Source organism: Phyllobates terribilis, unplaced genomic scaffold (genome assembly GCF_046119375.1).
Source record: "Phyllobates terribilis strain yellow unplaced genomic scaffold, ASM4611937v1 Scaffold_7__3_contigs__length_470593459, whole genome shotgun sequence".
In the NCBI taxonomy this organism is placed as follows: Eukaryota; Metazoa; Chordata; class Amphibia; order Anura; family Dendrobatidae; genus Phyllobates; species Phyllobates terribilis.
The window spans coordinates 230,748,404-230,774,377 of record NW_027362767.1 but is presented as its reverse complement, the minus strand read 5'-3'; the positions used below and the strand labels follow the sequence as shown (position 1 = coordinate 230,774,377).

General features: G+C 43.3%; 1 protein-coding gene across 2 annotated transcripts in view; it reads left to right on the top strand.

Annotated features, from left to right (window-relative positions):
* MAPKAP1 (MAPK associated protein 1) overlaps positions 1-25,974 on the top strand; it is a 175,241-nt gene that overhangs the window by 106,199 nt on the left and 43,068 nt on the right. For both annotated transcript variants that reach the window (XM_073639781.1, XM_073639780.1), the window contains one exon: positions 2,009-2,116. In XM_073639781.1, the coding sequence (XP_073495882.1) occupies positions 2,009-2,116 (108 nt within the window). The remainder of the gene's footprint in view (positions 1-2,008; positions 2,117-25,974) is intronic.

The following is a 25,974-nucleotide window of genomic DNA, read 5'->3' as shown; positions in this document are numbered from 1 at the left end:
ACAGTAATGCCGCAAGCCGCTGCATTACAGTACCAATTACCATTCTGCAGGCCCGGAACTAATTTGTTCATTATGTCAGGGCAGACTTTGTAAAATTGTTGGGACAATCCAAATTGGGCTGCCTAATCTACGCGATGAACAGCTACATGAAAAAGAATGTGCATTGGAATTTCACACAAATCGCTAAACCCATTCAGAGCTTTTTCCTCTAAAAGTATATTAATACAAATAAAGGGTTTTCACATACATGAGCACACTTACACCGACATTATCTGTCAGTTGAATGAGCGTGTTTGTTGAGCATTGAGTTGGGGTCGCACATTCTCACTACCTTCTTTCACATAAGGGACCTTTGGAACCCCTATTCTGATGATCATTTGTGGTGATGGTCCTCCTATCAATAATACATTTATCTACCTTGTGACAATCTTTTTATGTTTATTAGACCACAAAGGTTGGGCTTTTACTTTTCCAATTCTTTAATCATTAGCTGAGGTCTATAAAGGCTTTTTTTTCTACCTCCTATAGCAATAACTGACTCTCCACATCAAAAAGCAGTCAGCCAAATTCCCGTTGGGCCAAAAGGAGTCTCTAACATTCCCTCCATACACATGAACACTTGGCTCAGCTGAGCGTGTATGTGTTCCCAGTAGGAATTGAAGACTTTGTGTGTGTCAGGGCCCCACCTCCTTTAGAACAAAAGGATCAGGGAGTTGAAATCCAACTGCCCCATGTTCAACCCCTTCTAGTTGCCATCAGGAGGCCTCCATACCCCTTAGATGGTCTAAGGAGTAAGGTTTCTCCTTGTGGAGAGCAACAAGTTGGCGTAAGGAGACTTATAGGCCACGCGATGCTCCCCTGTGAATTTGAAGATGCAAGTAGCCTCTTCAGAGAGGATGAGTACAGGAACTTTAGTGACACCTATTCCAAAGCAGCAATCCTATAAGTCAATATCGATACTTTTTAAGCCCTTGCCACATGCCTTGGGGTAAGAAGTCAAACCAGAAACTCCATTTGCAGACAATTGTTTCCAGGGGACAGTTGCATTGCATGGCCTATAAGTCTCCTTACCTCAACTTGGTGCTCTTCACAAGGAGAAACCTTACTCCTTATAACTATTGTCAGAGGCCACTCACCATGACAAACCTTTTTATCATTATTCATGTAGCAAGACCCTTTTAAAGGGTCGATATTGACTTTTAGGAGCGCTACTTCCAGCAGGTGGGCTCTAGAGTCTACCTGTCCTCTTCCTCTCTGAAGAAGCTACTTGCATATACGCATTAGATTGTTTTCTATTCTGCCAAATTCAGCCGATACAGCTGATTGTGGAGCCTACTGAAACAGACTAAGGGACCTTTTTAAACGCTTAGGAAGCCTTTGCAGGTGTTTATTGTTAATTATTTTAATTTGTTGAGATAATGACTGTTGTGTTTTCATTGGCTGTAAGCCATAATCATCAACATTAACAGAAATAAACACTTGAAATAGATCACTCTGTGTGTAATGACTCTGTATAACGAGTTTCACTTTTTGTATTGAAGAACTGAAATATATTAACTTTTTGATGATATTCTAATTTAGTGAGATGCACCTGTATATACATAATGTGTAATTTAAGGGTACCTTTAGCCTATCATCGCTCCATGTAAAAAAGGTTTAAGGATGACCATACACTTGAGATAGCCCATGTTCAGCTGACAGCGAATCCTCCCAAGTTCAGCTGACAGCGAATCCTCCCAACGCCCCATCATAGACATGCATGCTCGACTCAGCCAAGCATGCATGTATGCTAAACTAAGAACAGGGGAGTAAGCTCCTGTCAGACATCTCTAGTTATGTCTTATCACTATAAGGAACAAAGGCATCTGGCATGATGAAGCCCATAATACCCAAATCCACTTTCCCCTGACCTCTTCCTTTAAGGGAGATTTAAGACACCGCCATTCACAATAGATTGATGGCTGCTCCGGCCGATGTGTATAATTTCCATGGTGTTTTTATGTTCCAGGTCCTCAGTATCGACTGGAGAAGCAGAACCAGCCTAACGTTCCTGTGGATCTGGACAGTACACTGGAGAGTCAGAGTTCCTTGGAGTTCTGTCTGGTCAGAGAGAACAGTAAGTATGTGCCCCCCCAGCGTGCCGCCTCTGCAGAGACCCTGCACACTCTCTTCATTTCTTAGATCTTGCTAGGCGAATATGCCCATAAGCTGTGATTGATTGACTCCCTCTGTATGGAAGAATCAGGGTCTTGGTTATCGTGCTCATGACGGATCTATGTAGAGGGTCTGACTCCAGCACAGCTGAAATGAGAATCTCTAGATAACTGATGAGGGGGTCATGAGCAGATGGAGGCAGAATCCTTTTACATTTTAGTTGGACTGATCCCTTTTTCAGCCTGTTTAACACTTTACAGTTTTGATTCTGTGATGAAATTGTGGTGTATGAGCTTTGATACACTACACGGGAAAAAATATTGGCCCGCACGTCCTAATCGTTTAATTCATTTTTTAAATTCAGTCCAATGGCCATAAGTGTACTACAGCCCCTCGCTTCCGGAGTTTAACGTCCGGTCCCCCGCCGTGACGTCTGCCTTTACTAACATGTGACACAACGGCCTTGTGAGTGAGTTCAGAGCTCACTGATACCAGCGCGGTCCTGTAGTAGGAGCCACCAGAGTAACAAATCCGTCGATGACATTTCTTCTCTCTTAGATATTCCCCCATCACCTGTGAGTGATATTATGTAGAAGTGGAAAGAATCGCAGCAACTCGGCCCCCAGCTCTGTAACGTTACGGGGTCTCCACTTCATGGCTGAGTGCTGAGGAGCAGAGGGCAGAAAAGTCACCACCGCTCTGCTGACTCCATGTCACGCCAGGTGTGGGAATGACTTAGTGCAACACAGAGGGAAGAGGGAAAGGGAGCCCAAACACTAGAGAAAGGGGGGAGTGGAGACCTCCTAGTCTGGTCTAGTGTCACCCTGTCTCAACTACCGTCCCTATATTGCCTCTTCAGGAATCGCTGCACGCGTGACTCGCCCTGTCTTTCCCTGGCATATGGCTAAGGCTAGGGATGGGAGGAGATGAGTAATAGTCGATCTCCACTAAACTCTATAGACAACAAAGGTAGATAAACGGGGAGAATGCTTAGCTTTAGACGACTCCAAATGTGCACTTGGGCCTCAAGCTCAAGAGAGGACGAAGTACTGCTCTTGCTAAGCCTCACAAGTAAAAATGAATATAGCCGGCGACTCCCTCTCAGACACACCAGGTATTTATACACCCAGGCCAGGCAGCTAATTACCAGAGGGAGGTAGCCACTAGGTCCTAGAGAAAGCCTCTCACCTAAGATGATGTCTGTAATGCCAAACGTAGAGATCTCCACCCAATGCACGGCGACTGTCTGTCACCTCTGACACACCCGTGACTCTCCATGGTTGCAGAGTCCAAACCTCCTCTGTTATTAACATCAGTACAAACACTGCGCCCCCGCCAGGAGCTTCATGGCCGAGCAGCTGCATGCAGCCGTACATCACTAAGCACAATGCCGAGCGTCGGATGGAGTGGTGTAAAGCCGCCACCACTGGACTCTGGAGGAGACATGTTCTGTGCAGTGACGGATCGCACTTCTCTATCTGGCATCCGATGGTGGAGTCTGGGTTTGGTGAATGCCAGGAGAACGTTACCTGCCTGACTGCAATGTGCCCCGCTGTACAGTTTGGTTGAGGAGGGATAATACTATGGGGTTGTTTTTCAGGAGTTGGTGTGAAGGGACACCTCAATGCTTCAGCATAACATTTTGGAGAGTTCTAGCTTTGAGGGACCAACTTAGGGAAGGCCCTTTTTTATTCCCCATGACTGTGCCCAGTGCATAAGGTCCATATAGACATGGTTGGGGGAGTTCGGTGGAGAAAAACCTGACCGGCTGCACAAAAGCCTGGACCTTAGCCCCCTCCAACACCATGGGATGAACTAGAGCGGAGATTGTAATCCCGGCCATCTCGTCCAACATCACTGTCTGACCTCACAAATGCTCTTCTGTATAAATGGGAAAACATTCCCAAGATCTTGTAGAAAGAAGAGTGGGAGCTGTTGTATCTGCAGAGGGACCGACTACATATTCATGTCTGTGGATGGAGAATCGGAGGTCATAAAAGCTCCTGTATGTGTAATTTGGAGGGGGACAGTACTTTTGACCAGTGTAATTTTCCAACACTGAAATAATTGGCTGGACAGTGCATAAAATCTTTCTGTGGTTGCTTCACACTATTTCCCTGCAGATCAATGCTTCCAGCATGGGAATTGCAATGCAGCCCTCTTCACTTTGGCTCCCCTTTAACTGAATGCATAGGATTCCCCTATTAATGTCTATATCAACAGATTATTATCCTTCTGTGGTGCCCAGCGGACATGAATATGGGCTCCATTTGGATGTTCGTCATATCAATGGGAAGAATAGCGGCAGAAATAAAGGAATCTTTGATGGAGGCGCCGATGTGTACTTTGCCTAATTTTTATTGCTTCCACTTGAGCTCGCACAATATTACAATATGGCTCTTAGAGCAAATAACACTCTATTTTCGGAGTACCCCTTTAATCATGCTTGCATCTATTTGAATTGAAGACATTTGCACCATTGCTTTCTCTGTTAACCCCAGTGTTTGGGTCTCCATGTCCCAGACGGTGCGGCCGTAGCACGATCTGCAGTGCTGTATCTGTGTGATAGGAGAATATCTGTATCATTAAACACAAACCAGACTGTGTTATGCAGAAAGCATTGTCTGCCTCCACAGCTTCATATAAAGCCCTGTCCTCTTCCCCCGAATATGCCAGAGATTTACAAGCTCAGAATCCAGCCCTTTCCACCCTCCAAAATACAAGTTGTGCAGACGAGCATCCTTTCCACGGCTAATTGAATTTTATATCCCGCCGCTTGCTTTCTATGATGCTCCCCTCCTCATCTTATCATTAAGAACTAATTAGTATTCAAGGGAAATTGGTCTTAATATATTAAAATTGGTTAAGTGCCTTTAGACCTGCTTGAAAAGCCAATGTCTTATTGGAAGCTGTAACTGGGGACTGTGTATGTAATTAATTGAATTACAATTAAGAATTTTCATTAAGCAAAATACTAGTACATTAAAATAATAAGGCATCATGTTTTCTGTCTGTAAACCGTCTGTTCTTGCCAGAAGCTGGAATACTTACAGTGCATACATTGGCAGCGCCGTACATGTCATATAATGTCCTGCTGATTTATCACCTTCCCAACTTATCGGCACAACTTGTGCTCTTCTGACTCTTGATCTGGCAGATTCAGCTATTCTTTACAAAAGCGTTACCAGTAACTGGAGCCTTGTTGACTACTCAAGGTCTCATGGTTTTTCTCCATAAACTTTTTGTTGTTTTTCTTTTTTTACAAGATATGGACACTCTTGACCACACTTGCCTTGCTGTTGACTGACACTCTTGACCACGCATGGCTCGCTGTTGATTATGACACTCTTGACCCTATTTGCCTTGATATTGACTATGGCACTCTTGACCAGACTTGTCTTGCTTTTGACTATGGCACTTTTGACCACACTTGACTTGCTGTTGACTATGGCACTCTTGACCCTATTTACCTTGATATTGACTATGGCACTCTTGACCAAACTTCCCTTGCTGTTGAGTATGACACTCTTGACCCTATTTGCCTTGATATTGACTATGGCACTTTTGACCACACTTGACTTGCTGTTGACTATGACACTCTTGACGACATGTGGCTTGCTGTTGACTATGACACTCTTGACCATACTTGCCATGTGTCACGGGTGTGTCAGAGGTGACAGACAGTCGCCCTGCTGTGGGTTGCAGGAGATCTCTACGTTTGGCATTGCAGACAGCTTCTTCGATAAGAGGCTGTCTTTAGGATCGAGCGGCTAAATCTCTCTTGCTAATTAGCTCTCTGGCCTGGGTGTATATATACCTGTTGTGTCTGAGAGGAAGCCGTCGGCTATATTAATTTATACTTGTGAAGCTTAGCAGGAGCAGTACTTCGTCCTTTCTGGAGCTTGAGGCCGTGTGCTTATTTGGAGTTCATCTAAAGCTAAGCCGTTTCCCCCTGTTTTGTCTATCCTTGTTGTCTATAGAGTTTAGTGGAGGTTGACTAGTGCTCATCTCCTCCCATCCGTAGCCATACGCCAGGGAGAGTAGGGCGAGGCACGCGTGCAGAGATAGCTGAAGAGGCCATATAGGGACGGTAGTTGAGACAGGGTGACACCAGATCAGACTAGGAGGTCTCCACTGCTACCTTTCCCTCTTCCCTCTGTGTTGCACTAAGTCAATCCCACACGTGGCGTGACACCATGCTGTTGACTATGGCCTTCTTGATGACACTTTACTTGCTGTTGACTATGACAGTGTTAACAACACTTTACTTGCTGTTGACTATGACACTCTTGACCATACTTGCCTTGTTGTTGACTAAAATGCTTAGTCTAAAGGCCCTGAGACATGTAAGATGATCGTTTTGTCAACAGCGCTTTCTCTCCCATCTTCTCTGTATACTTGAACACTCAGCTTGGCCAAGCACTCTTGTGTTCTCTAAGAAAGAGCTGCCAGAAGGTGACTTATCTCCCGGGAGATTAAAATGATCGGCTGTTGAAATTTCAACATGCCGATCCTTCTTTTCCCCCTACCTAATTTGTCAGGGGAGAGCTGGGAGGCCCCCATCCACGTTAGACTGTCGGCAGATACAGCTGATACAACCAGGTTCAGATGACTTTAATGTGTATAGAAGCGTTAATGGGGCTGCATGTTCTTTACCCTCAATTCCTAGTTTGGAAAGCTTAAGGTGGCAATGCACATTAGGTAGAAGTTGGTCGATTGTTGAACAAGAGGACTGATGTTAATAATCGTTTTGCTGACATGGCTATACACATAGTCCATGTTGGCCACTCGAGTAATTCAAACAAAGGACGAATCTGGGATGATCTTTCAGTAACTTTTCGTCTGACTATTGGCCGAGTATTTAAAACATATAAATTGGAATAAGCCATTCCTATAATCTTCGGTGCACAAGTAGGGTCCCACCCTGTACATAATAGACATAGAACTTGGCACTCATACTGTATCAAGTATCATACTGAATTACTTCCGGGTGAGAGGTAGTGGGCGTACCAGTGATGCAGAAGAATTGGGGATATGTCAGCCTATAGCTTCCCATTGCTATGGAATTGGACTGTGCAGATCAGGAACGAGACGTGCCTCATCATATGAGGGGTGGTCCCATGTGAGTGATCGCTTCTCGGGATGAGATCCGTAAGGTTGTACAGAAGGTTGTGCAGTCCTGACGAGCTCAGTGTAGATATGGAGAAGTACTAGAGGTGGTGAGCACCAGATGCTGTGTGAGTTCGAGTCTGCCGTCCTACACGAGAGCCTAAGTACGGTTCTGCAATGAAAAAGGGTCATGAGTACAAGATCTAAAAATAAGATGCATATTAATATAGGTAAGTATAAGAACTAGAAAAAGGGAAAATGTACGTTTTTGCTTCATATCATGCATCGATTAGAATCAATAGATACATAGCATCCATAGCCTAAGGTCATTAGAACGATGTGACATAGACCCAAGTTAGATCAGTTACGGTGTACAGACAGATATATTAATAAACTGTTCTTCATCAAACAGAAAAGTTTCTCATTAACTACGGAAAAGAAGGTGTAACACCTCTACAACGAAGAAGCTTATAGATATCTGTAACTAATCAATATACACTTATCAGGGATAAAGGGTATAAACCAAGTTATATACAAAAGGACCCTATTTCATACTCGTGGTTCAGACCCTTGGGTTTTAATGTCTGTAGTTCGTGAATCCAGTACGCTTCTCTATTAATTTGAAAACGAAGAAGTCTATCGCCTCCCCTGCGTTGTAGTGGTATCTGTTCGATCACTTGAAAACAAAGTTGGGAGATGTTTTGACCCATGTTATGAAAGTGGTATAGTAATGGAAGAAGGTTTTTGCATCTTATGGAGGATTTGTGCTTATAGATCCTATCACGGATTTGCTGGGTTGTTTCACCAACAAACACCAGGCCACATGGGCATTTGCTAGCATAGATCACATATGATGAATCGTGGGTAAAGTAATCCCGGATTACTGTGTGAGGATTATAGAGGGTGTTACCCTTCTGTATATTGTTGCACTGTTAACACTCAAGACAAGGAAAAGTTCCTCGTCTCAGTGTGCGAAAGAACTGTTGTCGGGGAAGTTTAACAAGAGAACGCTCATCGGCCCTTATCAATTTATCCCTCAGGTTAGTAGGTCGGCGGAAACATGGTAAGGAATGGTAGTTGAAATTCCTGAATTTCAGGATAACTATTGTGCAGGTTACCCCAATAGCGCCTAATTGTTTTATATATCCTGTATACAAATGGGTGATACGTATGTGTAAAAGCGACCCTCCAGTTAGCCGATTGTGGTGTCAATGATCGGGGTTGTCAAGTGAGTTCAAAGGTGTGATCTGGATATCCCCTGTTAATGAATTTGTTTTGCATATCTTTTAACTGTGTCTGGTGTACCGTGGTGTTTGAGACTATCCGATTGACTCCTTGAAACTGAGAATGGGGTAGTGATCGTTTGGAGGTCAAAGGATGACAACTTTGAAAATGATGCAAATTGTTGCGGTCAGTATTTTTCACAAAAAGGTCTGCTGACAGAGACCCAACGGTGTTTTTGATAACTAGAGTATCCAGAAAATAGATCTGGTTGCTATCGTAATGTATTGTGAATTGTAGTTCAGGCCAGATTGACTTTAAATAATGATGAAACTCATGTGATTCATCCAATGGGCCATTCCATATACAAAATGTATTGTCTAAATTTTTTTATTTATTTATTCTACTCATTTACTGTATATAGCGCCATTAATTCAACAGCGCTTTGCAGACACTGGGGCTCACCATCGAAATTCCCTATCGGTATGTCTTTGGATTGTGGGAGGAAACCCACGCCAACACGGGGAGAAGATACAAACTGCTTGCAGATGTTGTCCTTGGTGGGATTTGAACCCATGACCCCAGCGCTGCAAGGCTGCAGTGCTAACTACTGAGCCACCGTACATTGCTAGCCACTGAGCCACCGTGCTGCCCACATATACAGTACAGACCAAAAGTTTGGACACACCTTCTCATTTAAAGATTTTTCTGTATTTTCATGACTATGAAAATTGTACATTCACACTGAAGGCATCAAAACTATGAATTACCACATGTGGAATTATATACTTAACAAAAAAGTGTGAAACAACTGAAAATATGTCTTATATTCTAGGTTCTTCAAAGTAGCCACCTTTTGCTTTGATGACTGCTTTGCACACTCTTGGCATTCTCTTGATGAGCTTCAAGAGGTAGTCACCGGAAATGGTCTTCCAACAATCTTGAAGGAGTTCCCAGAGATGCTTAGCACTTGTTGGCCCTTTTGCCTTCACTCTGCGGTCCAGCTCACCCCAAACCATCTCGATTGGGTTCAGGTCTGGTGACTGTGGAGGCCAGGTCATCTGGCGTACCACCCCATCACTCTCCTTCTTGGTCAAATAGCCCTTACACAGCCTGGAGGTGTGTTTGGGGTCATTATCCTGTTGAAAAATAAATGATGGTCCAACTAAACGCAAACCGGATCTAATAGCATGCCGCTGCAAGATGCTGTGGTAGCCATGCTGGTTCAGTATGCCTTCAATTTTGAATAAATCCCCAACAGTGTCACCAGCAAAGCACCCCCACACCATCACACCTCCTCCTCCATGCTTCACGGTGGGAACCAGGCATGTAGAGTCCATCCGTTCACCTTTTCTGCCTCACACAAAGACACGTTGGTTGGAACCAAAGATCTCAAATTTGGACTCATCAGACCAAAGCACAGATTTCCACTGGTCTAATGTCCATTCCTTGTGTTCTTTAGCCCAAACAAATCTCTTCTTCTTGTTGCCTGTCTTTAGCAGTGGTTTCCTAGCAGCTTTTTTACCATGAAGGCCTGCTACACAAAGTCTCCTCTTAACAGTTGTTGAAGAGATGTGTCTGCTGCTAGAACTCTGTGTGGCATTGACCTGGTTTCTAATCTGAGCTGCTGTTAACCTGCGATTTCTGAGGCTGGTGACTCGGATAAACTTATCCTCAGAAGCAGAGATGACTCTTGGTCTTCCTTTCCTGGGGCGGTCCTCATGTGAGCCAGTTTCTTTTTAGTGCTTGATGGTTTTTGCAACTGCACTTGGGGACACTTTCTAAGTTTTCACAGTTTTTCGCACTGACTGACCTTAATTTCTTAAAGTAATGATTGTTATGATCTGCTACAGGAACTAAGGAAAGACAGGAGATCTGTCCCTACAATAGAACTAAACTAGATCCCTACGATGTAACGGGGAACCTGATCCTGCGATCAGACCCGCTAAAGTCCTCGGCTAGTCTGTACGAAGACCTATAGATGTGAGGGAGGGATCCCTACAAGAACTAGGGACTGGGATAAGTTGGACACCTCCTAGCAGAAATAGTAGCAGTCAAAGACAAACACACAACAAAATGCATAGAGGTCAGAAGACCTAGCAAAACTAACAGAGAACGGCAACAGAGCACCAAGCTAGCTCAAGAGTAGTAAATACAATGAAGTCCAGCAAGGCCAGGAGGGCGGAGCCGGATTAAATAGGCAAAAATGGTCATGTGACCAGCAAACTAAAAAAAAACCTAACAGGAGAGTTCTAACAGTACCCCCTCTTCTAAGAGGATCCTCCGGATCCCCTAGGCCCAGGCTTACCAGGAAACCTCCTGTGAAAAGCTCTGACAAGTCTGGAAGCAGAAACATCATCCGCCCTCACCCATGAGTTATCCTCCGGTCCGAAACCCTTCCAAGCGACGAGATACTGCAAACTCCCTCTATACCGTCTAGAATTTAGGATGCGGGAAATTTCATATTCCCCGTCCTCCACCACCGGAGGAACAGTGGCAGAGGCGTCCCCATCCGACACATCAGCTTTTTTCAACAGAGAAACATGAAACACCGGGTTAATCTTCCAGGACGTAGGAACCTCCAACCTAACAGCAGATTGGTTAACTATCTGAAGCACCTTAAAGGGCCCTACGAACTTGGGACCCAATTTTTTAGAAGGAATCCTCAATCGCAGATTCTTAGAGGACAACCAAACCATGTCACCAACAGCAAACAAAACCTCTTGCCGTTTCCTATCAAAGTACCTCTTAGATTTTTTGTTAGCCTCCTGAAGATTACCACGCACATCCGTCCAAACTCTCTCCAAATCACCGGAAAAACTCTCCTCCTCAGGCACAGCCGAAACCAATTTGGAGAATGACCCAAAAGACGGATGTCTCCCAGAACAACAAAAAAAAGGCGAACACCCAGCAGAAGAGGATGTACGGTTGTTAAGAGCAAATTCAGCAAGTGGCAGAAACTCAGACCACCCCTCTTGATTGTCTGCCACAAAACAACGCAAGAACTGCTCAACATCCTGGTTCTTCCTTTCTGTCTGGCCATTAGACTCAGGATGATATCCGGATGAAAACGACAAATGAACTCCCAACCTGTCACAAAAGGCACGCCAAAAAAGAGCCACGAACTGAGGTCCCCTATCAGAAACAATGTCAGTAGGAACACCATGTAGTCTGACAATTTCCTTGACAAAGGCCTTAGCGAGTGTCTTAGCGCAAGGCAGTTTGATGAAGGGAACCAAGTGACACATCTTACTAAAACGGTCCACGACCACCCAGATGACCGTGAAACCTTCAGAGGGGGGAAGGTCAGTAATAAAGTCCATAGCCAGATGTGTCCAAGGTGCACTAGGAACCTCCAGAGGGCAAAGCAACCCCGCAGCAGGAGCATGCGAAGACTTGGATCTAGCACACACAGTACATTGGCGCACCCACTTAATGACTTCCTTTTGCCATCCAGGCCACCAAAAACTGCGACCCACAAGTCTCTTGGTCTCAGAAATTCCTGGATGACCTGCCAACCGAGACTCATGACACTCAACAAACAAATCTCTCCTAAAGGTCCTAGGCACAAACAACCTCCCATGGGGAGTGTTAGATGGGGCATTCTCCTGAGCTTTAAGAATCTCATCCTCCAAAACGGAGTCCAAAGCAGCAATCACAACACCTTCTTGTAAAATGCTCTCCTCTTCCTCCTCAACACCGACCATGGGAGAAAAGCTGCGAGACAAAGCATCCTCTTTAACATTCTTGGTACCCGGGATGTAAGTAACGGAAAAATTAAACCGCGAGAAAAAAAGTGCCCACCTAGCCTGACGGGCATTCAAGCGCTTGGCAGCATCAAGATAGATCAGATTTTTATGATCAGTGAAAACCTGAATGGGAAATTCAGCACCTTCCAAGAGGTGACGCCAGTGTTCAAATGCGAGTTTAATCGCCAGCAATTCCCGATTACCAATATCGTAATTAAGTTCAGTCTCAGAAAATTTTTTTGAAAAAAAGGCACAGGGATGTACTCCATCCTTGTTTTCCTGAGACAACACCGCACCGACCCCCACAGAAGAAGCATCAACCTCAACCAAAAACGGCTTAGTCACATCAGGCTGCATAAGGATGGGAGCAGAGGTGAATCTCTCCTTTAGAAACACAAAAGCTTCAATGGCCTCAGAAGTCCACTGAACCGCATTAGCACCTTTCCTGGTGAGATCGGTCAGCGGTTTGACAATAATATAAAAATTTTTTATGAATTTTCTGTAATAATTGGCGAAACCCAAAAACCTCTGTATCGATTTCAAACCAATAGGCCTAGGCCATTCCTGCACAGCTTGAACTTTAACCGGGTCCATCTCAAAACCTTCACTGGAGATAATGTAGCCCAAAAAACTAATTCTCTGTACAGCGAACTCACATTTCTCCAGCTTAGCAAAAAGCGAATTGTCCATTAATAACTGTAATACCTCACGTACGCTCCGCCAATGAGACTCCAGATCAGGCGAATAAATCAGAATGTCATCCAAATACACAACCACATTTTTGCCGATTAAAGGTCTAAGGATGTCATTAATAAGATTCTGAAAAAATGCTGGAGCATTGGTAAGACCAAAAGGCATAACCAGATTCTCAAAATGACCCACAGGAGTGTTAAAAGCAGTCTTCCATTCATCACCCTCCTTCATGCGCAACAAATTGTATGCCCCCCGGAGATCAATTTTAGAGAACCACTTGGCCCCCACTAACTGGTTAAATAAATCAGGAATCAATGGCAGTGTGTAAGGATTGCGTACAGTAATTTTATTAATCTTACGAAAGTCCAGACAAGGACGTAAACCGCCATCTTTTTTTTTTACAAAAAAAAAATCCAACAGCCACAGGAGACTTGGAAGGCCTAATGTGACCGGCGGCCAAGCTTGTCTGTATGTATTCCTCCAAAGCCTTTCTCTCAGGAATAGTAAGATTAAATAAACGACTTTTAGGAAGAGTCGCTCCAGGGACAAATTCAATGGTACAATCATAGTCTCTATGGGGAGGCAAAATTTGTGACTCCTCCTCAGAAAAAACTCTCCAAAAATCCTGAATAGGAACAGGTAGTTCCCCTTTATCCACAGCAGCAATGTGACCGTTACAACACTTGTCATAACACTTAGGGCTCCAGGACTTAATTTCATTGGTAGACCAATCCAGTACAGGATTGTGCAATTTTAACCAGAGTAACCCCAATATTACTGGAGAATGCAAATTATCCAATACCACCAAATCCAAATTCTCTTGATGAATACCATTAATAGTGAGGGGAAATTCACAGACCTTATGAGTAACACTCTTCAAGGGAGAGCCATCAACAGAAACCACAGCAATAGGGGATGACAAAATTTTAGGTTCTAATCTAAGTTTTTCCAAGAATCCCCCATCAATCACATTCAGAGTAGAACCACAATCCACAAATACCCGAAATTCAATTAATTCATCCTGAGCAGCGGTAGTAGCAGATAGGAATACTCCCTTAGAATTTAAACAGGCAATACGTGCATGACTGACCTTTTTTTTTTCTTTCTTCATACGAAGCACACAGTTCTTAATAAAATGACCAGAATTTCCGCAATAGAAGCACAAGCCTTCAGAAAGCCTGCGGTCTTTTTCCTGAGAGCGGGGTGCTATCGCCCCAATCTCCATCGGCTCTCCATTGTCAGCACAGACCCTCTCAGGACTCGGAGCTGACATAGCAGAGGATTTGCTCTCATTAACCCTTGCACGCAGTCTCCTGTCCACCCGTATAGCTAATTGCATTGCCTCCTGCAAGTTTCCAGGTGTGGGATAAGCAATCAGTAAATCCTTAACCCTTTCACCTAGCCCTGCAAGAAACAAGCTTTTCAAAGCTGAATCGTTCCACCCCACCTGGGCAGACCACCGACGGAAGTGAGAACAATATTTTTCCACATTACCTGATCCCTGCCTCAAACGTCTCAATTCAGACTCAGCAGATGAGACCCGATCAGGATCATCGTACAACAAACCCAAAGCAGAAAAAAAACTATCCACTGATCTAAAGCACGGATCACTAGGTTGGAGAGAGAAGGCCCATCCCTGAGGATCTTTGCGCAAAAGTGACATTATGAACCCTATGCGCTGTGATTCATCACCAGAGGATCCGGGTCTCAAACGAAAATACAATAAACAAGCATTTTTAAAAGAAAAAAAATCTTGTTGTTCGCCAAAAAATAAATCAGGCAGACGTACCTTAGGTTCCACAAAATGTGCTCCAGAACAGCTACTCACGTGTTGTTGGAGCTTTGCCACCTCCAGAGAGAGTCCCTGCAGGCGTTGAGCCAAATCTTGAACCGAGACCATTATGGAAAACTGGAGGTCTTTCCTTAGAGAAATTTTTTTTTTTTTTTTTTTCTTTTAGGGCTGGACTTACTGTTATGATCTGCTACAGGAACTAAGGAAAGACAGGAGATCTGTCCCTACAATAGAACTAAACTAGATCCCTACGATGTAACGGGGAACCTGATCCTGCGATCAGACCCGCTAAAGTCCTCGGCTAGTCTGTACGAAGACCTATAGATGTGAGGGAGGGATCCCTACAAGAACTAGGGACTGGGATAAGTTGGACACCTCCTAGCAGAAATAGTAGCAGTCAAAGACAAACACACAACAAAATGCATAGAGGTCAGAAGACCTAGCAAAACTAACAGAGAACGGCAACAGAGCACCAAGCTAGCTCAAGAGTAGTAAATACAATGAAGTCCAGCAAGGCCAGGAGGGCGGAGCCGGATTAAATAGGCAAAAATGGTCATGTGACCAGCAAACTAAAAAAAAACTAACAGGAGAGTTCTAACAATGATGGCCACTCGTTTTCCTTTACTTAGCTGCTTTTTTCTTGCCATAATACAAATTCTAACAGTCTATTCAGTAGGACTATCAGCTGTGTATCCACCAGACTTCTTCGCAACACAACCGATGGTCCCAACCCCATTTATAAGGCCAGAAATCCCACTTATTGTGAAGTGAAAACTATTTCCGGTGACTACCTCTTGAAGCTCATCAAGAGAATGCCAAGAGTGTGCAAAGCAGTCATCAAAGCAAAAGGTGGCTACTTTGAAGAACCTTGAATATAAGACATATTTTCAGTTGTTTCACACTTTTTTGTTAAGTATATAATTCCACATGTGTTAATTCATAGTTTTGATGCCTTCCGTGTGAATGTACAATTTTCATAGTCATGAAAATACAGAAAAATCTTTAACCCCTTAATAACATCTGACGTACTAATACGCGTCTGTGCCCTGGGACTTAAGAGCCAGACCCGTATTAGTACGTCATCGCGATCGCGCGCGCACACAGGCTGTGCGGGCGCGATCGCCGCCGGGTGTCAGCTGATTGTCACAGCTGACACCCGGTACTATGTGCAGGGAGCGGTCCTGCACTGCTCCCAGCACATTAACCCCCGCGATGCCGCGATCGAAGTCGATCGCGGCATTGCGGGGGCAAGTGGAGGTGATCGGCGATACTCACCTCCTCTTCCGGCTTCCAGCGCAGTCTGCAAAGGCTTCCTGGGTGTTGCCATGACGACCCGATGTCGTCATGACAACATCCGGGTCACCAGAGAGCAGGAAGATTGCTTGGACATGCGCAGTGCATCTCCAAGCAATCTTCACACTGTGCACTTCTGACAGCCTTCATGGCATAGGGATGGTGCTCCATTCCTGTGCCATGCAGGCGATCAGAAAAAAAAAAGTGAAAGTCCCAGAGTGGGACAAAGTAATAAAGTGTATAAACTGTGTGAAAGTGGAAAAAAAAAAAAATGTGCAAAAATATTATAAAAAAATAAAAAAAATAATACACCAAAAATAAAAATATAATGTACCCATCAATAAATATTATTATAAAAAAAACAATAAAAGTACACATATTTGGTATCGCCGCGTCCGGAACAACCTGACCTATAAAACTGTCCCACTAGTTAACCCCTTCAGTGAACACAGTAAAAAAAAAAAAAAAAACAAGCAAAAAACAATGCTTTATCACCATACCGCCAAACAAAAAGTGGAATAACAAGCGATCAAAAAGACGCATATAAATAAAAATGATACCGCTGAAAACGTCATCTCGTCCCGCAAAAAACAAGCCGCCATACAGCTCCATCAGCCGAAAAATAAAAAAGTTATAGCTCTCAGAATAAAGCGATACTAAAAAATATTTTTTTCTATAAAATAGCTTTTATTGTGTATAAGCGCCAAAACATAGAAAAATCATACAAATGTGGTACCGCTGTAAACGTACTGACCCAAAGAATAAAGCTACCTCATCAATTTTACCACACGCGGAACAGAATAAAAAAAAAACAAAAAAAAACAATTCCTGAATTGTTGGTTTTTGTTTATTCTGCCTCCCAAAAATCGGAATAGAAAGCGATCAAAAAATGTCACGTGCCTGAAAATGGCACCAATAACAACGTCAAGTCATCCCGCAAAAAACGAGCCGTCACATGACTGTCTGCCAAAATCTGGAAAAATTATAGCTCTCAAAATATGGCGATGCAAAAACTAGATTTTACAAAAAATGCGTCTTTTAGTGTGTGACAGCTGTCAGTCATAAAAACCCCATATGATTCTGGCATTGCTGTAATCACACCGACCCGAAGAATAAAGTCGTCTAATCACTTATACAGCACAAGGAACGGCGTCAAAAATAAACTCTTGGGTTAGGATTGGGCTAGGGTTAGGGCTGGGTTTGGGGCTAGGGTTGTGCTGGGGCTAGGGTTGTGCTGGGGCTAGGGTTGTGCTGGGGCTAGGGTTGTGCTGGGGTTAGGGTTGTGCTAGGGCTAGGGTTGTGCTAGGGCTAGGGCTGGGGTTGGGATTTTTTTCAAAAGTAAGAAAAAAAGATGACGATATGGCGACTAGTGTTGAGAGCAAGTGCTCGCTACTTGAGTTTGCATCGGGTGCTCTGGTATGCATTGAGTATCGTGGGTATTTGAGTGACATGCTCGAGTCTCTGCCCCATATGCTTCGCGGCCAAAAAACTTTACGGGGATTGCCTGCCATGCACGAGCGATCCCCGCATGTTTTTTTTGGGTGTCTAATAACCGTGAAACATGCGGAGCAGGGACTCGAGCATGTCACTCGAGCACACGCTGTACATGGTGCATACCTGAGTACCCGATGCAAACTCAAGTAGCGAGCACTTGCGCTCAAGAATAATGACAACTTATTCAATATGATGACCTAATGTAAACAAATTCTGTGCCGTACCTCTGGGTTCAAAATGTTCACTATACACCTTAATAAAATCCTTGAGGGGTATAATTTCCAAAATGGGGACACTTGTGGGGGAGCTCCACTGTTTAGGCACATCACGGGCTCTCCAAACGCGACATGGTGTCCGCTAACAAATTGAATGGAAAATCGGCTCAAATTGTTAGCGGACGCCATGTTGCGTTTGGAGAGCCCCTGTGTGCCCAAACATTGGAGCTCCCCCACAAGTGACCCCATTTTGGAAACTAGACCCCCCAAGGCACCTATCTAGATGCATAGTGAGCACTTGGAATCCCCAGGTGCTTCACAAATTGATACGTAAAAATGAAAAAGTGAAAAAAAAAACACTTTTTCATTTTTATGAATCAATTTGTGAAGCACCTGGGGTTCCAAGTGCTCACTATGAATCTAGATAGGTGCTTTGGGGGGTCTAGTTTCCAAAATGGGGTCACTTGTGGGGGAGCTCCAATGTTTGGGCACGCAGGGACTCTCTAAATGCAACATGGTATCCGCTAACAAATTGAATGGAAAATAGGCTCAAATTGTTAGCGGACACCACATTGCGTTTGGAGAACCCCTCTGTGCCCAAACTTTGGAGCTCCCCCACAAGTGACCCCATTTTGGAAACTAGACCCCCCAAGGCACCTTTCTAGATGCACAGTGAGCACTTGGAACCCCCAGGTGCTTCACAAATTGATTCGTAATAATGAAAAAGTGAAAAAAAAAACACTTTTTTTTTCCAAAATGGGGTCACTTGTGGGGGAGCTCCAAAGTTTGGGCACAGAGGGGCTCTCCAAACGCAATGTGGTGTCCACTAACAATTTGAGCCGATTTTCCATTCAATTTGTTAGCGGATACCATGTTGCATTTAGAGAGTCCCTGTGTGCCCAAACATTGGAGCTCCCCCACAAGTGACCCAATTTTGGAAACTAGACCCCCCAAGGCACCTATCTAGATGCATAGTGAGCACTTAGAACCCCTAGGTGCTTCACAAATTGATTCGTAAAAATGAAAAAGTGTTTTTTTTTTTCACTTTTTCATTATTACGAATCAATTTGTGAAGCACCTGGGGGTTCCAAGTGCTCACTATGCATCTAGAAAGGTGCCTTGGGGGGTCTAGTTTCCAAAATGGGGTCACTTGTGGGGGAGCTCCAAAGTTTGGGCACAGAGGGGCTCTCCAAACGCAATGTGGTGTCCGCTAACAATTTGAGCCGATTTTCCATTCAATTTGTTAGCGGATACCATGTTGCATTTAGAGAGTCCCTGTGTGCCCAAACATTGGAGCTCCCCCACAAGTGACCCCATTTTGGAAACTAAACCCCCCCAAGGCACCTATCTAGATGCATAGTGAGCAGTTGGAACCCCCAGGTGCTTCACAAATTGATTCGTAACAATGAAAAAGTGTTTTTTTTTTTCACTTTTTCATTTTTACGAATCAATTTGTGAAGCACCTGGGGGTTGCAACTGCTCACTATGCATCTAGATGGGTGCCTTGGGGGGTCTAGTTTCCAAAATGGGGTCACTTGTGGGGGAGCTCCAATGTTTGGGCACACAGGGGCTCTCTAAACGCAACATGGTGTCCGCTAATTATTCAAGCAAATTTTACAATCAAAAAGTCAAATGGTGCTCCTTCCCTTCCGAGCCCTACAGTGCGCCCAAACAGTGTTTTTTCCCCAAATATTGGGTATCTGCGTGCACAGGGGAAATTGCACAACAAATTTTGCGGTCCATTTTTTCTTGTTACCCCTGTGAAAATAAAAAAAATTGGGTCTAAAGTAACATTTTTGTGAAAAAAGTTAAATGTTCATTTTTTTCTTCCACATTCAAAAAATTCCTATGAAGCACCTGAAGGGTTAATAAAGTTCTTGAATGTGGTTTTGAGCACCTTGAGGGGTGCAGTTTTTAGAATGGTGTCACTTTTGGGTATTTTCTGTCATAAAGACCTCTCAAAGTGACTTCAAATGTGATGTGGTCCCTAAAAAAATGGTTTTGTAAATTTTGTTGGAAAAATGAGAAATCGCTGGTCAACTTTTAACCCTTATAGCTCCCTAACAAAAAAAATTTTGGTTCCAAAATTGTGCTGATGTAAAGTAGACATGTGGGAAATGTTATTTATTAACTCTTTTGTGTGACATATCGCTCTGATTTCAGGGCTTAAAAATTCAAATTTTGAAAATTGCAAAATTTTCAAAATTTTCGCCAAATTTCCGTTTTTTTCACAAATAAACGCAAGTGATATCGAAGAAATTTTTCCACAATCATGAAGTACAATATGTCACGAAAAAACAATCTCAGAATCAGGGGGATCCGTTGAAGCGTTCCAGAGTAATTACCTCATAAAGTGACAGTGGTCAGAATTGTAAAAATTGGCCCGGTCATTAACGTGCAAACCACCCGCGGGGCTTAAGGGGTTAAATGAGAAAGTGTGTCCAAACTTTTGGTCTGTACTGTATATATCTCTTCCATAACCCCACGTATTGATGAAAAAGGGGACTTGTGTAAATGAACTGTTATTCAAATGAAGACATAAAGCAATTAGCGTAGGGGAGCGCGATATTAAACCCCATCGCGGTGCCTTGTATCTATAAGTAAAATGAATCATGAAAAAGAAAAAAGTTTTCAGTACGAATCATCTCTAATAAGTCAATACATAACTATTGGTCATTGTTATGGTATGGTGATGTAAGAAGTAATAAATTGGCCGCCCTTATACACACGTGGTTAAAATTGTTGGTACCCCTTGTTTAATGAATGAAAAACCCACAATGGTCACAGAAGTAACTTGAATCTGAAAAAAGTAATAATAAATTAAAAATCTATGAAAATGAACAAATGAAAGTCAGACATTGCTTTTCAACCCTGCTTCCACAGAATTTTAAAAAAAATTAAACTCATGAAATAAGCCTGGACAGAAATGATGGTACCCCTGAAAATAATGTGACAAAAGGGACATGTTAAATCAAGTTGTGTCCACTAATTATCATCACAGGTGTCTACAATCTTGTAATCAGTCAGTGGGTCTGTATATAGGGCTACAGATACTCACTGTGCTGTTTGGTGACATGGTGTGTACCACACTCAGCATGGACCAGAGGACGCAAAGGAAGAGTTGTCTCTGGAGATTAGAAAGAAAATTATAGACACGCATGTTAAAGGTAAAAGTTATAAAACCATCTCCAAGCCGCTTGATGTTCCTGTGACTACAGTTGCACATATTATTCAGAAATTTAAGATCCATGCGAGTGTAGCCAACCTCCCTGGAGATAGACGCAGGAGGAAAATTGATGACAAATCAAAGAGACGAATAGTACGAATGGCAACAAAAGAGCCCAGGATAACTTCTAAAGAGATTAAAAGTGAACTTCAAGCTCAAGGAACATCAGTGTCAGATCTCACCACCCGTCATTGTTTGATCCAAAGTGGACTTCATGGGAGACGACCAAGGAGAACACCATTGTTGAAAAAAAATCATAAAAAAGCCAGACTGGAATTTGCCAAACTACATGTTGACAAGCCACAAAACTTCTGGGAGAATGTCTTATGGACAGATGAGACAAAATTGGAAGTTTTTGGCAAGGCACATCAGCTCTATGTTAACAAATGGAAAAATGAAGCATATCAAGAAAAGAACACTGTCCCTACTGTGAAACATGGAGGAGGCTCTGTTATGTTCTGGGGCTGCTTTGCTGCATCTGGTAAAGGGTGTCTTGAATCTGTGCAGGGTACAATGAAATCTCAAGACTATCAAGGGATTCTAGAGAGAAATATGCTGCCCAGTGTAAGAAAGCTTGGTCTCTGTCGCAGGTCATGGGTCTTGCTACAGGATAATGACCCAAAACACACAGCTAAAAACACCCAAGAATGGCTAAGAGGAAAACATTGGACTATTCTGAAGTGGCTTCTATGAGCCCTGACCTAAATCCTATTGAGCATTTTTGGGAAGAGCTGAAACATGCCGTCTGGAAAAGGCAACCTTCAACCACGAGACAATTGGAGCAGATTGCTCATGAGGAGTGGGCCAAAATACCTGTCGAGAGGTGCAGAAGTCTCATTGACAGTTACAGGAATCGTTTGATTGCAGTGATCGCCTCAAAAGGTTGATCAACAAAATATTAAGTTAAGAAGAACCATCATTTCTGTCCAGGCCTATTTCATGAGTTTAACTATTTTTTTTTTAAATTCTGTGGAAGCAGAAAAGCAATGTCTGACTTTCATTTGTTTATTTTCATAGATTTTTAATTTATTACTTTTGTCAGATTCAAGTTATTTCTGTGACCATTGTGGTTTTTTTTTTTCATTAAACGAGAGGTACCAACAATTTTGACCACGTATGTGTGGATATACAGTGCCTACAAGTAGTATTCAACCCCCTGCAGATTTAGCTGGTTTGATAAGATGCAAATAAGTTAGAGCCTTCAAACTGCAAACGAGAGTAGGTTTTATGAACAGAAGCATAAATCTTACAAACTAAAAAGTTATGTTGCTCAGTTGAATTTTATTAAATTTTAAACATAAAAGTGTGGGTCAATTATTTTACAACCCCTATGTTTAATATTTTGTGGAATAACCCTTGTTTGCAATTACAGCTAATAATCGTCTTTTATAAGACCTGATCAGGCCGGCACAGGTCTGTGGAGTTATCTTGGCCCACTCCTCCATGCAGATCTTCTCCAAGTTATCTAGGTTCTTTGGGTGTCTCATGTGGACTTTATTCTTGAGCTCCTTCCACAAGTTTTCAATTGGGTTAAGGTCAGGAGACTGACTAGGCCACTCCAACACCTTGACTTTTTCCCTCTTGAACCAGGCCTTGGTTTTCTTGGCTATGTGCTTTGGGTCGTTGTCTTGTTGGAATATGAAATTACGACCCATCTTAAGATCCTTGATGGAGGAGCGGAGGTTCTTGGCCAAAATCTCCAGGTAGGCCGTGCTATCCATCTTCCCATGGATGCGGACCAGATGGCCAGGCCCCTTGGCAGAGAAACAGACCCACAGCATGATGCTGCCACCACCATGCTTGACTGTAGGGATGGTATTCTTGGGGTCGTATGCAGTGCCATCCAGTCTCCAAACGTCACGTGTGTGGTTGGCACCAAAGATCTCGATCTTGGTCTCATCAGACCATAGAACCTTGAACCAGTCTGTCTCAGAGTCCTCCAAGTGATCATGAGCAAACTGTAGATGAGCCTTGACATGACGCTTTGAAAGTAAAGGTACCTTACGGGCTCGTCTGGAACGGAGACCATTGCGGTGGAGTACGTTACTTATGGTATTGACTGAAACCAATGTCCCCATTGCCATGAGATCTTCCCGGAGCTCCTTCCTTGTTGTCCTTGGGTTAGCCTTGACTCTTCGGACAAGCCTGGCCTCGGCACGGGAGGACACTTTCAAAGGCTGTCCTGGCCGTGGAAGGCTAACAGTAGTTCCATAAGCCTTCCACTTACGGATGATGCTCCCAACAGTGGAGACAGGTAGGCCCAACTCCTTGGAAAGGGTTTTGTACCCCTTGCCAGCCTTGTGACCCTCCACGATCTTGTCTCTGATGGCCTTGGAATGCTCCTTTGTCTTTCCCATGTTGACCATGTCTGAGTGCTGTTCACAAGTTTGGGGAGGGTCTTAAATAGTCAGAAAAGGCTGGCAAAAGAGATCTTTAATCCACACATGTGAAGCTCATTATTCTTGGTGCCTGAACTACTTCTTAATACTTTTGGGGGGCCAAACAGAATTCTTGTGGTTTGAGGGGTTGAATAATAAATGACACTCTGAATTAACTTTTAACGTTTAAAAAAAAAAAAAAATTTGCTGCAGTGCATTTCCCACTTCCAGGCTGATCTACAGTACAAATGTCACAATGCCAAGTTAATTCCGCATGTGTCAACCAGCTAAATCTGCAGGGGGTTGAATACTACTTGTAGGCACTGTATATATTCATAATTGGATTATAATATATCTGTTAGAACCCTCCTGTTTGTTTTTTCCATCTTGTGTTTTGCGGTCACGTGACCATCTGCCTTTATATTCCAGCTCCGCCCTTTGGGCTGTGCTGGACTTCAGTGTTTGACTGTTTCTCTAGCCAGGTGCTTCTGTGCCTTTCTCTGTCTGTTCGCTTGGTCCTTCTGGGACCTCTAGTACCTTTTGTCAGTTTGTCTTTTAGTGTTCTGTAACAACTTCTCTGCTTAGGAGGTGTCCCATTTTTGTCCCAGTCCTTAGTTCTTTTAGGGACCCCTCCCTTTATGCTATAGGTCTTCGTTCAGACTAGCCGAGGACTAAGGCGGGTCTGTTCGCTAGGAACAGGCAGCCCGCTACATCGTAGGGATTCAGCTTAGTCTTACTGAAGGGACAGCCTTCCCCTGTCTTTCCTTAGTTCATGTTGCAGATCATAACAATATCAGCACATTGTGTATATAAGTATATTGTTTTATCTGTACACAGTGCATCTGATGAAAGACCATAGGACCGAAACTTTATGCATATTCTGTGAGGGAATCTTTTGTTAAATATATCCCCAACATTTCTTCACTTACTGGCTTAGTTCTGTGTCAAGTATTTAAAACATGGCAGACTTTGTTCCAGAGAATGATAGCATGCCATTGGTCGGCTGAAACAATAGTTCGTTGTTAAATTTCATCCAATAAATTTTCATCATGGTTGAAATAGTCCATGTTCATCTACAACCCCTATTCCAAAAATTCCAAACAATCTGGTACTCTGTTTAAAGCGCACCTGTCAGCAGGATTGTGCTTAGTAAACCACATACACTCTCAGGTGGGCGCCGTTACACTGAGTAAAACGATACCTTTGTTGATGAAATCCGTCCAGTGGTCCTTTTTATGATCTTTATTTTCATGTCTACCATAATGATATGCACGTGCTCAGGGCGGGACTTTAGTGAGGGGCTGTAACTGGTGCTCTCATTATGTATACCTACCTCTGGCCTCTGACAGGTCACTGAGCTTTCAGTCACCTGCCTACTGTTTAAAATATTGCCCGTATAATTTCTGTTCAAAAGTAAAAATTTACATTCTCCAATATGGCTGCATGCGCAGTAGCCTCTTTTAGTTGCCGAGAGATGCTACTGCGCACACGCGGGCGCCATTTTGCTTCAAGAAAAAAGAATTTGGGTGCAGAAATATGGCGCCTTGCATGCGCAGTAACATCTCTTGGCGATCGAGAAATGCTACTGCAGAAGCGCGGGCGTCGGGGGGCCATATTGCTGCAGACAATTTTTTTTTTTTTCCTAGCAAAATGGCGCATGCGCAGTAGCATCTTGGCAACCAAAAGATGCTACTGCGCATGCTCGGGCCACGGCGGCCATATTGGGGATGTAAATTTTCACTTTTGAACAGAAATTACACAGTATTTAAAACAGTAGGCAGGTGACTGAAAGCACAGTGACCTGTCAGAGGCCAGAGGTAGGAATACATACTGAGAGCACCAGCTACAGCCCATCCCTAAAGTCCCGCCCCAGAGCACGAGCATATCATTATGGCAGAAATGGAAATAAAGATTATAAAAGAACCACTGGACGGATTTCATCAACAAAGGTATCATTTAACTCAGTGTAACGGCGCCCACCTGACAGTGTATGTGGTTTACTAAGCACAATCCTGCTGACAGGTGCACTTTAAGATGTATAGAAAACAAGAAGGCAATAGTTTGGAGATCTCTTATAGCCATATTTTATACACGGCAGAACATAGATCACAGGTGAGAAGGTGAACGTTGAACAGTTTTCTGTTTCATTTGAAAAAATTAACTCCTTTAGAAATTGATGGCAGCAGCAAATCTCAAAAGCATTGGTACAGGGTTAACAAAAGGCTTGAAAATTAAGTGGTACTAATGAAAAACAACTGAAGGGTCATTTTTCAACTGAGTCACACGACTGTCTATAGAAAGAGCATGTTAGAGAGGCAGAGTCTCTAAGAAGCAAAGATGGTCTAAGGTCACCAATCTGTGAACTACTGCCTAGAGATGACTTATTAGCAGTCTGATTATCATCGCAGGCATGATTACAATGACTGGTAACACCTCTATATACAGAAGATATCACAGAATCCACCATTCACAATAGGTGATGTCACAGCTCACCTCCTCCCCCTTCCTTCATAATGACCTTTGCCCAGGATAGAGTATGCTTCTTTATATTTAAATACAAACAAATAGTTTGTCTATTGCTGCTAGCGGTCAGTGTAAATATATAAAGATTTTTTTGTTTTAATTTTTAAAAAATACATTTGATGTAACA